Raw genomic sequence first — 14709 nt, forward strand, 5'->3', positions numbered from 1 at the left:
TCTACTAAAAATACAAAAATTAGCTGTGTGTGGTGGTGGCACCTGTAATTCCTGCTTCTCAGGAGGCTGAGGCAAGAGAATCATTTGAACCTGGTAGGAGGAGGTTGCAATGAGCCGAGATGGCGCCACTGCACTCCAGTCTGGGCTACAAGAGTGAAACTCTGTCTCAACAACAACAACAAAAAATTCAAAGTTGTGCCAATATAAAAATTCTTATAAATCAGTGGAAAAGAAGGGAAAATCCTTAGTCTATTAAATGATGTGTATAAGGAGCTTATACCAAATGTAATGGTAAAAACTGAAAGCATTTTCTTTTAGGTAGAAAATAAAGCAAAGTTACCTCTTGTCATCACATTTTTATTTTTATTTATTTATTTTTTTTAGACAGAGTCTCACTCTGTCGTCAGGCTGGAGTGCAGTGGAGTGATCTCGGCTCACTGCAACCTCCGCTTCTTGGGTTCAAATGATTCTCAGCCTCCCAAGTAGCTGGGACTACAGGCATGTGCCACCACACCCAGCTAATTTTTGTAGTTTTAGTAGAGACGGGTTTCACTATGTTGGCCAGGATGGTCTCGATCTCTTGACCTCATGATCCACTTTCCTCGGCCTCTCAAAGTGCTGGGATTACAGGCGTAAGCCACCATGCCCAGCCTTGTCATCACTTCTATTCAACATGAGCAAGTGGTCTTTACTAGTGCAGTAATACAAAAATGAGAACCAAAAGTTAAAGAGTTGAGAGGGAAGACATAAAGCAATGATTATGTGTGAATAATATGCTTGTGTGTGTAAGAAAATTCAAAAGAACCCACAGATAAATTATTGGAATTAATAGACAAGTTTATTCAAGTTGGCGGATGCAAAATCAATATATAAAATCAATTTTAATTCTATATATTAGCAAAAAGAAGAACATGAAAAACTGAAAATTAGCTGAAGGTAGTTTCCCTTTATAATAGCAGCAAATTATTTATATTTATGGTATGTTTAAGAACTCAAGATAATTTTAAGATGCTATTTTATAAAGGCATCAAAAATTTCAAGAAGACCTAAATAAAGTGTGGGAGACAACATGTTCATTAATAGGAAAGTCTCAATATAACATGGATGTAAATCTACACATTGATCTATAGAATCAATGCTATCTTAATTAAATTATTAACAGGTGTGTGTGTGTGTGTGTGTGTGATTGACAAGATGATTCTATATTTTACATAGAAATGCTAAAGCCAACATACTTAGGGGAAAGACAACAGTAAAGTATAACTGCTTTGTCAGATATCATGCCTTATAAGTATTTTAGGAAGTAGTTAAGAATGTGTAGCATTGGTACAAAGATTGTTGAATGAATAGAACAGAAAAGGAGAACGAGAAAAAGACCCATATATTGCAAAGGTAACACTTTCGAGCTATAGAGAAAGGTCAGTCTTTTCAACAAAGGATGTTTAGACAACTGGATGTCCATGTAGAAAAACAAAGAGATATAATACTTAACCTCCATTTTATATCACACACAAGAGTGAATTCCAGCTCATGTGAATTTTTAAAACAGAAAAGTAAAACAATGAAACCTTTAGAAAATAATTATTTACGATTTTTTGTTTGATTGGTTTTTTGTGGGGGGACGGAGTCTCCCTCTGTTGCCAGGTTGGAATGCAGTGCCGCAATCTAGGCTACGCAATCTCCGCCTCCTGGGTTCAAGTGATTCCCCTGCTTCAGCCTCCCGCATAGCTGGGACTACAAGCATGCACCACCACGTCCGGCAAAATTGTATTTTTAGTGGAGACAGGGTTTCACTATGCTGGCCAGGATGGTCTCAATCATCTGACATCATGATCCACCCACCTCGGCCTCCCAAAGTGCTATGATAACAGGCGTGAGCCACCGCCCGGCCTTGACAGTATTTTTATAACCTCAAAGAAAGAAAGTACTTCTCAAACAGAATTAAAGCACAAACTATAGAGAAAAGGATTGATAACTTGGATCATGTTAAAATTAAGAACTTCATTAAAAGAGACCAGTAAGAGAGTAAAAATTCGAGACACATAGTTAGAGAAGTTATTTTCTTATAAGTGGATCATACCCAGAATAAATTAAAAACATCTACAAATCAGTAAGTACAGACCACCAGAAATTTGAAAGGGCAATTTACTTAAACAAAAACTTCATAAAAAAGATATCCCAATGGCTAATAAATGTATAAAAAAGTGTTCAACATTATTAGTCCTCAGGAAAATGAAAATGAACACTTTTATGAAATACCATTGCACATTCATCAGAATAATTAAAAATTTAAAATATGTAATAAAATTCAAACTTTTAGAAAACTCTCCTACAATGTTGTTAGAAAAGTATATTGGTACAACCACTTCGGAAAGCAGTTTAGGTTTATCTGTTGAAACTGAAAACCATACAGACCCCACGACATGACAATGCTACTCTCAGGAATGTATTAACAAATGCATGTACATTTAGGCCATGTGCTATGTGTGAACAAGCAAATTCACAGAAGCATTATTTGTAAGAGCAAAAATTCTATACAACCCAAATTCCATCATTTGGTAAAACAAAGAGTAGAATACAGCAATGAAGGTAAGCAAATGACTGCAAAGCACAACATGAGTGAATTTCTCAAAAGTGATATTGATTGAAAAAGCCAGTCACAAAATATTATACACTATATATTTCAAATTATAGAGGTGTCAAAAGCAGACAAACTTCTACTATGATGCTTTGGATGTGTGCTTAGAAGGAAAAATGGGTCCCAGTTACCTTTGTTTTGGGGAAGGAATAGATATGCTTTTGAAGCTTACAACATTTTGATTATTGACTTGGATGATGCTGTAATGAGTGTTAACTTTATGATAATTCATTAAGAAATATCTATGTTTTATGCACTTTGCTGTTTTAAAATGTTTTAAATGGGATATTATGTACTCTTAAAGACAATGATATATTAAAATGTCACGATGATAATGATCATATATGTCATTGATAACACAGCCCCCGAATACACAAAACATCAACTGACAGAAATAAATCAATAGTTGTAATTAGAGATTGAGACATTTATCTTAGAAATTAATATCAACTGGACAAAAAGTAAGCAGTTAGGAAATGTTTAAATAACATTAACAATGTATTAAAAGTAGGTACTTCACCTTCCACTCTGAATATTCACGTTTTTTTAAGCTCAAGTAGAACTTTCTCAAAAATTGGGAAGGCACTCAACCACAAAAGAAATTTTTTAAAAATTACGTGACTCAACCACATACAGACTACATTCTCTGAAAATAAACAGCATATAATTATAAATCATTAACAACAAATATTTTAAAATACATCTCTGTGAATATACATGTATACACATATATCAAGCTGCTAAAAAGTCCTCAAAGAGAACAATGTAAGAAATACTGTGGAATCCTTAGAACTAAATGCCAGCAAAAGCACTGCATGTCAAATTTCGTGGACTACTGCTAAAGCAGTATTTAAAGGGAAATGTATAGCTTTGAACATATTCATTTAAAAAGTGGAAATTGAATAGAAATTATCAAAGCAATTGTGATATATTGAATTATTGTTTCCATTTACTTACTTTTCTGTTTATCTGCCATGTAAATGTGCAGTTCATCACACAAAACTGCTTTGGACTTGGCTACACAACTGACTTTGGCCAATGGCAGGTGGGTAGACAGGAGACAAGCAGTGGGCTTGAAATGTAGAGCCACTCAGTCAAGCCCTGTCTAGCCATAACAACCACCTCGAAGAAATAAGTGCTTATTTTATAACTCATTGAGATTTTGTGGTTGTTACACAGCGAAAACTGACTGATAGAAAAATCAGAAGTTGAGTTGCTGCCGTAACATAAAATTAAAGTATCTGGAAGTAAGTTTGGGACAAAAGCAGTGGGGGACACATCTATGGAGAGCTGAAAAAGAATGTTATCAAAGGTTGGGGAGGGGTGGGGAAGGCAATCTATGCTACATTCTAACAAACCATTTGTAACAGTTTTGGCTGCAGTAACTTAGAAAAAAAATGAATCTAACACATTCATGGACTTGGGAAAGATGGCTTATAGTCGAAATGATACATGTATGAGTTGATTGCTCTAACTGCCTATAATAAGATAAATGGATTTATAATAAGGAGAAAGAGATATGCTCAGAAGTTAACTGGTCAGTTTGCAAGTTGAATTAGAGGGAATATAGATTATTTCCTTAGAAAATCCAGGACTATAAACAAATGATTTTAAGGAAATTCAACAAAGTTTCTAAGTACAAGATCAATATACAAAATGAAATAGCATTTCTCTGTTCAAAAACAAAACAAAACAAAACAATATACTAACATAAAAAATAACTTGTAATTGGCAAAAGCTACAAATCTATGAAGTATCAAGGAATTGGTTAAAGAAAGAGTTTATGGTGATACAATTGAGATATACATTCATTGAATTTGATTCACAAAAATGTTAATTTTCTCCAAATTAATTTCTACATTAAAAATTCTAACAATATTTATAGAAGGATCAGTTTTGGAATTCAAAATAAGATTTTGGATTTCAAGTGGAAGAATAAAATTTCCTAAGTAACTAGGAATTTGAAACATAAGACAAAGGGTGTTGTCTTATGTTTTGTGGGCATGGGTTCAGGATACTCTCTATCAGATATTTACATGAATTATAACACTATGGTAATAAAATAATATGATATTACGGTAGTAACATATAAGTTGTCCAAAGGACAGAATGAAAAAACAACATAAAATAAACTTCTTTACCTAGGGTAGTTTTGTATGATATCAAAGTGACATCATAAATCCATGTGGAAAAAATAGATTGGGATATAAATAGAATCTTATATACATTAAAAACATTCAAATCGATTAAATAAGACCTAAATGTGAAATTTAAATTATAAAAATAGTTGCAAAAGAAAGAAAGAATATATTTTAAACTCTGAAGACATAGAATGAAATTGATGAATTTGACTTTATCGAAGTTAATAATTTCTAGTCAACAAAGGCAAAGATCAATGTTATGAGATGCATGACACACTAGGAGAAGACATTTGCAAAAACTGAAAGTGACAGGGATCAATATGTAGAATATACAAAGAACTCCTGCAAATGAACAAGAAAATGGTAGGAAGCCCAATATAAAAAAAGCAAAGCTTATAAATACAAAATTTACAGAAAGGAGAGACAGAGTAGGTACAAAAAACAAGAAAAGAAGCTCAGAGAAATAAAAATCTAACAAAAATTCACTATTTTTAAAATAATCAGATTAGAAAAAGTTTAATAGCCAGATAAAATGTATATGCTGCTGAGGGGAAATGAAATAAATACACTGCTAGAGGGAGTTCAAACTAATCTAATTCTGTAGGATAATTTCTGTAGTGAAAATAAGCATATAAATGGTCAATGACCTAGTAACCCCATGCCTGGACATATATTTCAGAAAAACAATTACATTGGTCCACAAGGAAAAACATCCAAAGATGTTCATTGTAACATTGCATATTGTATTAAGGCTTTGAAAGCGACCTTATTGTTCATCACAAGAGGAATAGATAAAATATGATATATGCCTTCAATGGCTTACTATGTGGCAAATTTCCTCCTAAAACACAGATAAGTCTTAAAAATCTAGTGTAGAGTAAAAAATAAGAAACGGAATAAGATAGTCAACACAGCATCATTTCTGTATATTAAAAGTCTTACATAAACCAACATTATATATTTTTCAAGGACTCACAAAGAGACATTGCAGGAATGAAAGAGACATGAGGGAATGAGATAGTATTTCTTGATCTAAGCAACAGAATTAATTCACTCTGTGTTCCACCTATTCAAACTTTAAAAAAAAGTACTATTGTTCAGTGTTCAAGACACTGCTAAATATAGGGTCAGTGTTTTAAGATATTAGGTTCAGGAGCTAGACAAGCTGCGTTCTAATTTAGTTGATTCGTGTACTAATTATTTGGTCCTTGAGCAAGTTATTTAACTTATCTGAAACTCCTTTTCTTCATCTATAAAATGAAGATATTAATGGCATTTCCCTCATAAAGAAATTTGAGCTATTAAATGGTATAATGTATTTAAAGAACTGAGCATCGTGTCCAGCACACAGGCCCACGATTGGTTTCTGGCTGAACCTGCAATGTGCATCAGGGCAACCCTGTTTCTATACTATCTTAATACCCACTCAAGAGAAGCTCCCCAAAGCAACCAACCTCCTGTGCATCTGCATCCCAAGCACCTGCATTATTCCCCTGACCTAAAGACTTTTCTCCCAGTTTGAATTAGATTATCCTGGAGTATCATCTAGCCTCTCTTGGAAAAGACATAAAGAGGAAGAAAGAAATTACGTATTCAACATATTGAACTTTTAAAATAGATACAAAGTATTTACCTAAACTATCTAAATTAATCTTAATAACAACCCCTTAATAGTGTATTTATCCCCATTTATCTAAGCAATTGAATATACTTAACTAGGAATAACATCACACAGCTAGTTAGTGGCAGAGTTGACTTTGAACCTATACATTGAAAACTCAGTTTATGCATGTAACCAGTATGGCATACTGTTTCTCTTTATCACTTTCCCCAGTATATTTAAGCACCACCAAATCTTATTAAACCCAAACAAGTGAGTCATGTATCATAGAATTCCTTGTGTGTAAAAACATACTCATATTAAACATCTATTTACTTAATAACCAGCCCAGAAATTACTCTGAACTACGTACTTATTTCTGTGGAGAAAGTGGCTTTTTTTCTATATGTGCAATTAAAAAATAGGCCACAAATCTTCTTTTGATTTATAAGCATGAACAAATTTGGTACATTAGGGATGGTCAATTCATTCTGATTTCAAAAGGAAGACCCAGGCAAAATAAAAGTGCAGTGGAGATAAAGAATCTCAGAGAGATTATTACAAAAATACCTGCAAAATAGTGTTTAGTATTAATCGCTAGTATTCTTCATTTGTAATGATTAAAGAAGCCAATATTTTAAGGGAAAAAGTTAACACTTGCATGGCTATAGACTTCACTTTGGAAATTCCTCTTAAGACTTTAGCTTTCTATGCACTTTTTAAAAATAGCAGACAGTTCTTCAATTCCCAGTAAAACTGTGAAATTCGACTGAGAATGGCAGATTGAATTGGAGTGTGAATAGTGTGATTTGATGTTCCCGCTAGTCTGAAATGTTTTCCTGTTAGGCCCTTTTAGCGACCCCTCCCAAAAGTTTGTTTGCCATTTCCTAAAATCAGCTCTCCAAAGTTCAGCCCACTGCAAAACACACAAGCCACTATTATTTTCAAAACGCCGAGCACTTTTTTTTTCCTCACGGTAAAGTCCATTTCTCGTTTGATTGCATGTAATAAAATTTGTAGTCTAAAGCTTAACTGATTCAGAATCCTTCATTAAAGTTGTGATATAGGACTTCTGGCAAAATTATCCAAATAATCCCCTATACTCCACTACATTGTTTTCAATTCTTTTTTTTTTTTTTTTTTTTTTTAGCTTTAGTTTTTTATGGGATGGAGTCTCAAGCTGGTCTTGGACTCCTGGGGTCAAGTAATCCTGCCACCTCTGCCTCCCAAAGCTCCAGGATTACAGGCATGGGCCACTGTGCCCAGCCTGTTTTCAGTTCTTTTAAAAAATAATACTGTTAAATACATATTATACTTAAAGAGCATTTTCATTCATGGGCTCTGCTATGTCTACTCTGTTTCTTTTTTTAATATACACACATATACACTTTTGGTTCATGATCTTATGTCAAAAACACTTCTTACTTCAAGCAAAGTTTCTCATGTTTGAATTTCTGTGACATGTTATGGCAATACATGACCATATTGGTACTTTTTTAAAGATTGTACAATAGATGAAATGGTTCATTATTAATCTGGCTGGTGCCTGTAATGAAAAAGTGAGTTCTTGCTTTCAGGCTGCAGACTCAGTATGTAAATCTCTTGTGTTGCTGCAATCATAATATTCCTGCAGCTGTGGTGTCACCTATTGTAATTTTTCTGCTAATAAACAAATTTGAAGTAGCCAGGAATCCTAAATTTTGAGACTAGTTTATCTGAAATATACTCCGGAGAAATAGTAATGCAGTTCTGCTTTGAATTTAATTTAAACAGAAACAGGCAAAACAAATCTCTGTGGAGGATATTTGACAATAATAAAATATTTCTCCCAGCGGGTGAGTTGGTAGCAATTGTATTGTGCAATCCAAGCTCACGTTTCAGTAGGTCATTACCATCATAACAAGCCCTTGGACCAACTGGCATGGACATGCAACATTGAGCCCCTGATGGTCACATTATTTCAGACCTTTAACTTCATGAAGAAACAGACAAATACTCCTGGGAAAGCAGGATTATATTTTGAAATTCCTTTCTTTTCTATTTGTTTCACAATAAGATGCAGTACACAATCCATCTACTGCTACTTGTTTCATTTTGTTTTTTCCACACTACCGGGGGCATGAGAAGCTAGATTTAGAGATCTGAAAGGCCAGATGCACTGACTTAGACACTTTCTTATCTATTGGTCTGTGGTCCTCTCCATTCAGGATGTAAACCATTGTAGATGAAACAAAAGCCTTAAGCATAGCTCTGTTTTCTTTCACAAGTTAATCACAAATTAATTTCATAACAAGCAAAGTGCACCTAAAGTTTTTTGCAGAGGTCCAAGGATGAAGTATTCTATCTCATTTGTACCTCTCACCTAAATCAACAACTTGAAAAATATAGGTAAGAGAAGTCCTTCCAAGAAATCAAAATTTTCTAATTTTGTTGCTCTTTTGTTTGTCAATAGGGAAAGACAGGTTTTTTGGATCCTACCTAAATTAATTCTAAAGCACATAAATGGGCCAAATGAGTAGGACTTAAAAAGTGGTGGTGGGGTGAGGGGGTTGTAAGATATTCTGCAAACAAGTTTTTGAGTTGCCATCCATCTCCATCTTTATACGGAGATATAACAGGAAGATGTGACTTGGGAGTTATCAAATAAAATATATTTTTCATGTGTTTTGTGGAGGTCAAAACAATCAAAGTGCCTTTCATTGGTTTGGTAAGGAAAAAAAGGTTAAGTATTTTTGTCTTGTTATTGAAAAGAAACCCTAACAAAAATGTAGAACCAATATTAAAAAGTTCATTATTTTTGGTTTATTTGATAAAAGTATAAAACTTTAAAGCAAGTGTTTCTCCATCTCATTTTCATATTGGAATCACCTGGAGATCTTTTGGAAGCATTCCAAAACCCAGGCCACATCTTGGATCAATGAAACCACAATCTCTGCAGGTGGGACATGAGGATCAGGAATTTTGACACTCCCCAGGTGATTTCAATATGCAGACAAATTTGGGGACCGCTGGCTTAAAAATAAATTGCTTATAAACAACTGATGAAAATAAAACTGATCCCTTAAAACAAATATATAATGCATTTGTCAGAGGTACTTGTTTATATATTGAGAAACAATGTGCTGAAATGTCAAAATCCTACTTCATTTCCTTTTACACCTGAGGCATCAATGATAAATATGTCAGCACCAGAAAAGTTGTCCTGTAAGAATTCTAAATTATAAAAACAGCAGGACAGTTCTAACAGGAATTCTTAAAAGTGTGTGTGTGTGTGTTTGTGCCTAACATATTTTACAATGAGGACCTCGTTGGAAGATTACAGACACGATTTTTCCTTTTAGGTTTGTATCTTGCATTGTTTCAGTCCCATCCAAGCACTTAAAAAATATCAAAAGTAAAACATGTCAGATTTTATGTTGAACTGTTGCCACTCAAAGGACATTAAAATATATTTTAAAAAAGACAATACTGAGCTATCTTGTTTGCTAGTGCATCTTAGTCATTTAGGTAATCCCGTGCCCCTAAAAGCAATTCAGTTTAGTGGCCTTTGTGTCAACAGCTTGCTTCTCTAGAGAACCAACCACCTCTGAAAGGTGAGAAATACGGTGGGCAAACACAATGACAAAATACCCTCAAGATGGGCAGAGAAGCCAAGAAAGCACATATTAGCACTTTGGTGATGGCTCCAGGAGGGTCCAGTGGAAGCTACAACTTGACCCTGAGCAGCAAGGCTATAACCTCTCTGAGTGTAAAAGGCAAGAGGAGGCCATTTGCTGTCAGCAGTGCTGTTTAACCCTCTCGAATTCGAAGACAGCTCCCCCTCCTAATTCACACCAATGTCTAAGCTCTGCTTGTTGACTTCCCATTCAGGAAATGTGGTCAGCAACTCCACTGCTGCTCCACACAGCCTGCAGCTTGCCGATGAGCTCGGAGCAAGCGCATGATTTAATTGTTGATAGAGGGAAATAATGGGTATCTCTAGCAGGTTTTAATATGATCTTAAAATAGGGGGAGAGTTTTCTGTTATGACATTGACATAGAGGCGATGATTTTGAGTAATGCAGGATGATGTGGAGATGCTTTAAGATTAAATAAGAGCTATATAAAGGCTTGTCAGAATGAATTCTAATGTGCCATGAGACACTTTGCATACTCTTAAATATGCAAAATGTCTCTTGGCACCCTAGAATTCATTCTGACAAGCCTTTATATAGCACTCATTTAAACTCTGACTTTATTTTTAGGGAACAGGTACTCAGAGATACTCTTTGAATGGAAGCAACAAAGGGCAGTGTTTGTCGATTTGGTTCTTTAGTGGGGAAAAAAAAGAAACACAATACAAAAGAGCAGTCAAAAGTGGAAGCTTGTTTAATATTGCTCTACCATCATCCTGAAAGGCATAATAATTTGAGTTACACATCTGAACTGATTGGAGTTACAGAATCATATCTCCTTTTTGCATTTAACAATATATACAATATAAAATAAATACATTTACACAAATGGACATTTGCTGGAGCACACAGTATGGTACACATCACAAAAATATACAATTGATTGCTTTACAGATGTGGAGCCCATCTACAGCTATAGACATGGTTTTATTATTATTATTATTATTATTATTTTTACTACTGGCTATAATGCAACTCCTGGATTATTAGAAGCAGTTTAAATTTTTTGTCCTTTTACGATCTTTGCACATAAGACTGCCATAAAATGTTTTCCTAGGCAGGTAAACAGAGACGCTTAAATAATTAAAATACAATCACCAACACCCATTTTCTCTTCTATAAGAAAAATAGCAGTTTTAAATTTTTTATATCTTTTATGTTATCATTTAAATGCAAAATAGTGGAATAAATACAACAATCTGATCTGATTGAAACACAAGTGCAACTACAAGGAGTCACACAATCATATTGCTTTAAATAAGAACGAACCTAAAAGAAGCAAAATTAAAATTAAAATCATATGGCTAAAACATACACCTTTATAACTTTCCAAAACTTCACATTAAGTAAATGGTCTTGCTTGAAACTTGAAAAGACTTCCCTCTAGTGAGGTTTAAGATGAGCAATTACCCTAAAGCCCGTGCAGTTCTTTTTAAATCTACGTTTTAGTTGTATTTCCTATTTGTGAGATACTTACTCTTTTGAAATGCCGAGAGTTACACTGAAAACTACAAAATTGTATCTCATTCTTTGAACATATCTCCATCTCAGGTTTTCAGTTGGTTGGCTCTTACTTCTGAAGCCCAAGTACTTCAATGTGATACAGTGAAAACAATGTATATATTGTATATATTTTATTTATATATAGTGTAGTTGAATAGTAGCAACTTAAACCCTGCACAAACTTTCTGGAAAATAATCTTTTTAAACACTTACATATATAAATAATCTTATAGAATCAGCACCTTTTTTCCCAGGAGTTGTATTTTCTGTTGTTATTTTTAAAGGGATGTGCCAATTTCTGAACTCCTATCACAGCTATAAATTTCAAGTTATTGACCATCTGAATGAATTGCTAATGATGATTTATCTAGAATCACACTACAGTCACTTCTCTACTGAGAAACCACAATCTACAATATAGTCCCATATAGCTAATGATAGATACACAGTATTCCTAGCACTGGGTTGATGTTTCATCAACCCAAGGTATTTTGTTTAAAGCACACAAAGTAGCAATAGTTTTGGAAACGAATCTGCACCAAAAAGTTTTGCAACAACACAGAGCGAGTTAATAACAACATCTGAGAGATGATTGAGCAAAAGCCATATATACAGCATTTAAAAATTAGACTTATCTATATTCTTGAAATATTCAAAGTTTTATTTCTAAGCTATACATTGGTATTCTATAATAAACCATTAGAGAAATTATTCCTTGTTTTGAAAATATTATTATGATTTTGATGTGTATCTGTTCATAATGAATACTTGTTTGGAGTTTCAATCTCTTAATTAATTATTAGGAAGAACCTTATTACTGGTAAGGAATAGAATATACTACTGTAGTCTCCTGAGGAATTGTACATCCAATATTGTCTCTAATTCTACCCTGTGTCTAAAAGCACACACCACAAGAATCCAAACACCACAAGAACAAGACAACAGTCTTTGAATGCAACATAAAATTCAGAAAAGCACAGCAAACATGAAACATTGAAAAGCTGAACTACATTTCTTTTGTTTGTTAGGATTACAATTTTAATTACATCTGTGTACATAGAATAAGACTGTTCACATAGTACAGGGAGCAGCTACTAACACTGGTCCATTGGTATAGCATTTGATGGAGGTTACTGTTTATTGGTTATTCAGCGACTGTAGATTTTGGGGCATCTAATTGATTTCTTCATTAGATTACACCTCTTAACAGTCTGGAACCTGACTGACTTTCATGCTGTGACAATACTGGTTGAAAAGCACATATATTGGCTTAGCTCTTGGTAAAAACTGCAGATTAATTTAAACAAACATTCCTAAATGAATAAACTTATATGGATTAGGTTTTAGAATTTGGTCAGGCGTTTTCTGTCTTTGATGATTTTTTTTTTTTTTTTTTAATTCTGGCATTTGCCTTATTGCCTCTTAAATGAATACTGGCTCACAGCTCCTTCTGAGACAAGGTCTGTAACTTTGCAAACAGGCAGTATCACATTCCTAACCACCGTGGCAGCTAGAAATCATATGGCAACTGTACCTCCCAAGTAGAGAGGTGCACTCCTGATAATTCTACGTATCTATATCTCATGTGCAGTGCTTATATGTGTGACTACTCAGAGTCACTGTAGGTGTAATCTAATCCTTTGTGTCAGTGAACATTTAGGTAAACTGGAGCTCATGTTAAGAAACTGATGTTTGGGACCAGACTGGCACACAACATAAATTGCATCCGTGATAATATGCACCTTCCCTTCAACTATTGCTTGAGTAAGTTAAATTCCCATATTAATAAATGGCTGAAAAGTGGTAAAGCTGGTACAAAAAAATCTCCATTTGTAAGAAGAAACAAAACATTTTTAAAAATCTTCCTTCAGGATTCATTTGTCCTTCATTATTGTTCATAATTGTTCAAAGCCAGCACAAAATTGCAGTATTCTTATTTCTCTTTAGTATTGCATGAATGAATAAAGCTTAAACTATTCCCTGAAAAAGTTACATAGTAGCTAAACTAACAAATACCTGGAAGACTTGAAAAAACAATTAAGGAATCAAATGGCTGTAACTGATCTAGATGGAAAAGCAATGATAAGAAGCAGCCGATGCAACGTTGCTTAAGTTGTCTAATTAGAGGCTGCTCCCATGAAATCTAATACTGCACTCAGTCAATTCGTATATGTTGCACTGTACTTTTAGGTACGTTGGTTCTCTCTCTTTGATTCCTTAGTCACTGGGGACGGTATGGTTCACAATAAGTTCACTGGCATCCATATTATGGATCTCCATCCTTTGGCAGGGCTGGCTTCCATCTCTTTTCAGTTAGAGACCTCTTTTAAAAGTTCAGCAGCAGAAGGAAGAAAAAGAAAGATGGAAAGAAGATCAGAAGGAAAGGAAAGGGGAAAGGGCAAAGGGGAAAGGGAAAAAGGAAAAAAGGGAAGAAAGAGAAAGGAAAGGGGGAAGGAAGGATTTTTTTTTTTTTTTTTACAACTAAAGCTATTTAAAATTTAGAAAACAGGAGGAAGATGAGTAAAGAGAGGAACGAGAGCAGCAAAGAAAAGAAAGAAGGCAGGCAGGCAGATGGGAAGAAAATAAAGGAGAATGGGAACTAGGAATGAAAGAAGCAAAGAAATAAGGGAGGGGGAAAGAAGAAAGGGAGAAAAAATAAACAGGAAGAGAAATGTGGGAAGGAAGAGGAAAGAAGATGATGGAGAAAGTAGAAAGAAACTCATCAGGAAGCTATGGAGGAATCTGAAAGCTGCTTCATAGTCTTGCTGCTAAATTGTCAGTGCAGTCTGTTGATTTTTGATGTTGTTAACTAAACTCTAAGTTTCTTTGACGTCACTCTTGGGTTTATTTTCCCTTTTTCAGCATGAAGGATGGGAAGGCCCAGGGAGCTTTTAGTCAGACCTTGGCCTCCAGCATTTCCAAAAAAAGTTTGTGCATGGGGACTTTGCCTTCTAGTTTGATGTTGTAGAAATGCTGCACGGCCTTGGTAGAGGTCTGCCTCAGCAGTGGCAGTGTCATCAGCATCTTGCCAGCTCGACGAGGGTCTTCCATGTGCTGGCCAGCTTCATAATCCTGCAGCGCCTCATGTAAGACATCCTGAAGCTTCTGAACGGCTTCAACATCTTCTATGTGCATGGAGTCTGTGCAATGAAG

At 34.6% G+C, this 14709-nt stretch overlaps 1 protein-coding gene across 17 annotated transcripts in view; it reads right to left on the reverse strand.

Annotated features, from left to right (window-relative positions):
• Positions 1 to 10731: 10731 nt before the first annotated feature.
• The window catches only part of ESRRG (estrogen related receptor gamma), a 643479-nt gene continuing 639501 nt past the window's right edge, over positions 10732 to 14709 (reverse strand). For all 17 annotated transcript variants that reach the window (XM_077986966.1, XM_077986938.1, XM_077986937.1 and 14 more), the window contains one exon: positions 10732 to 14696. In XM_077986966.1, the coding sequence (XP_077843092.1) occupies positions 14452 to 14696 (245 nt within the window). In that variant the 3' untranslated portion in view covers positions 10732 to 14451. The remainder of the gene's footprint in view (positions 14697 to 14709) is intronic.

The sequence above is a fragment of the Macaca mulatta genome, chromosome 1, assembly GCF_049350105.2.
Source record: "Macaca mulatta isolate MMU2019108-1 chromosome 1, T2T-MMU8v2.0, whole genome shotgun sequence".
NCBI classification, from domain to species: Eukaryota; Metazoa; Chordata; class Mammalia; order Primates; family Cercopithecidae; genus Macaca; species Macaca mulatta.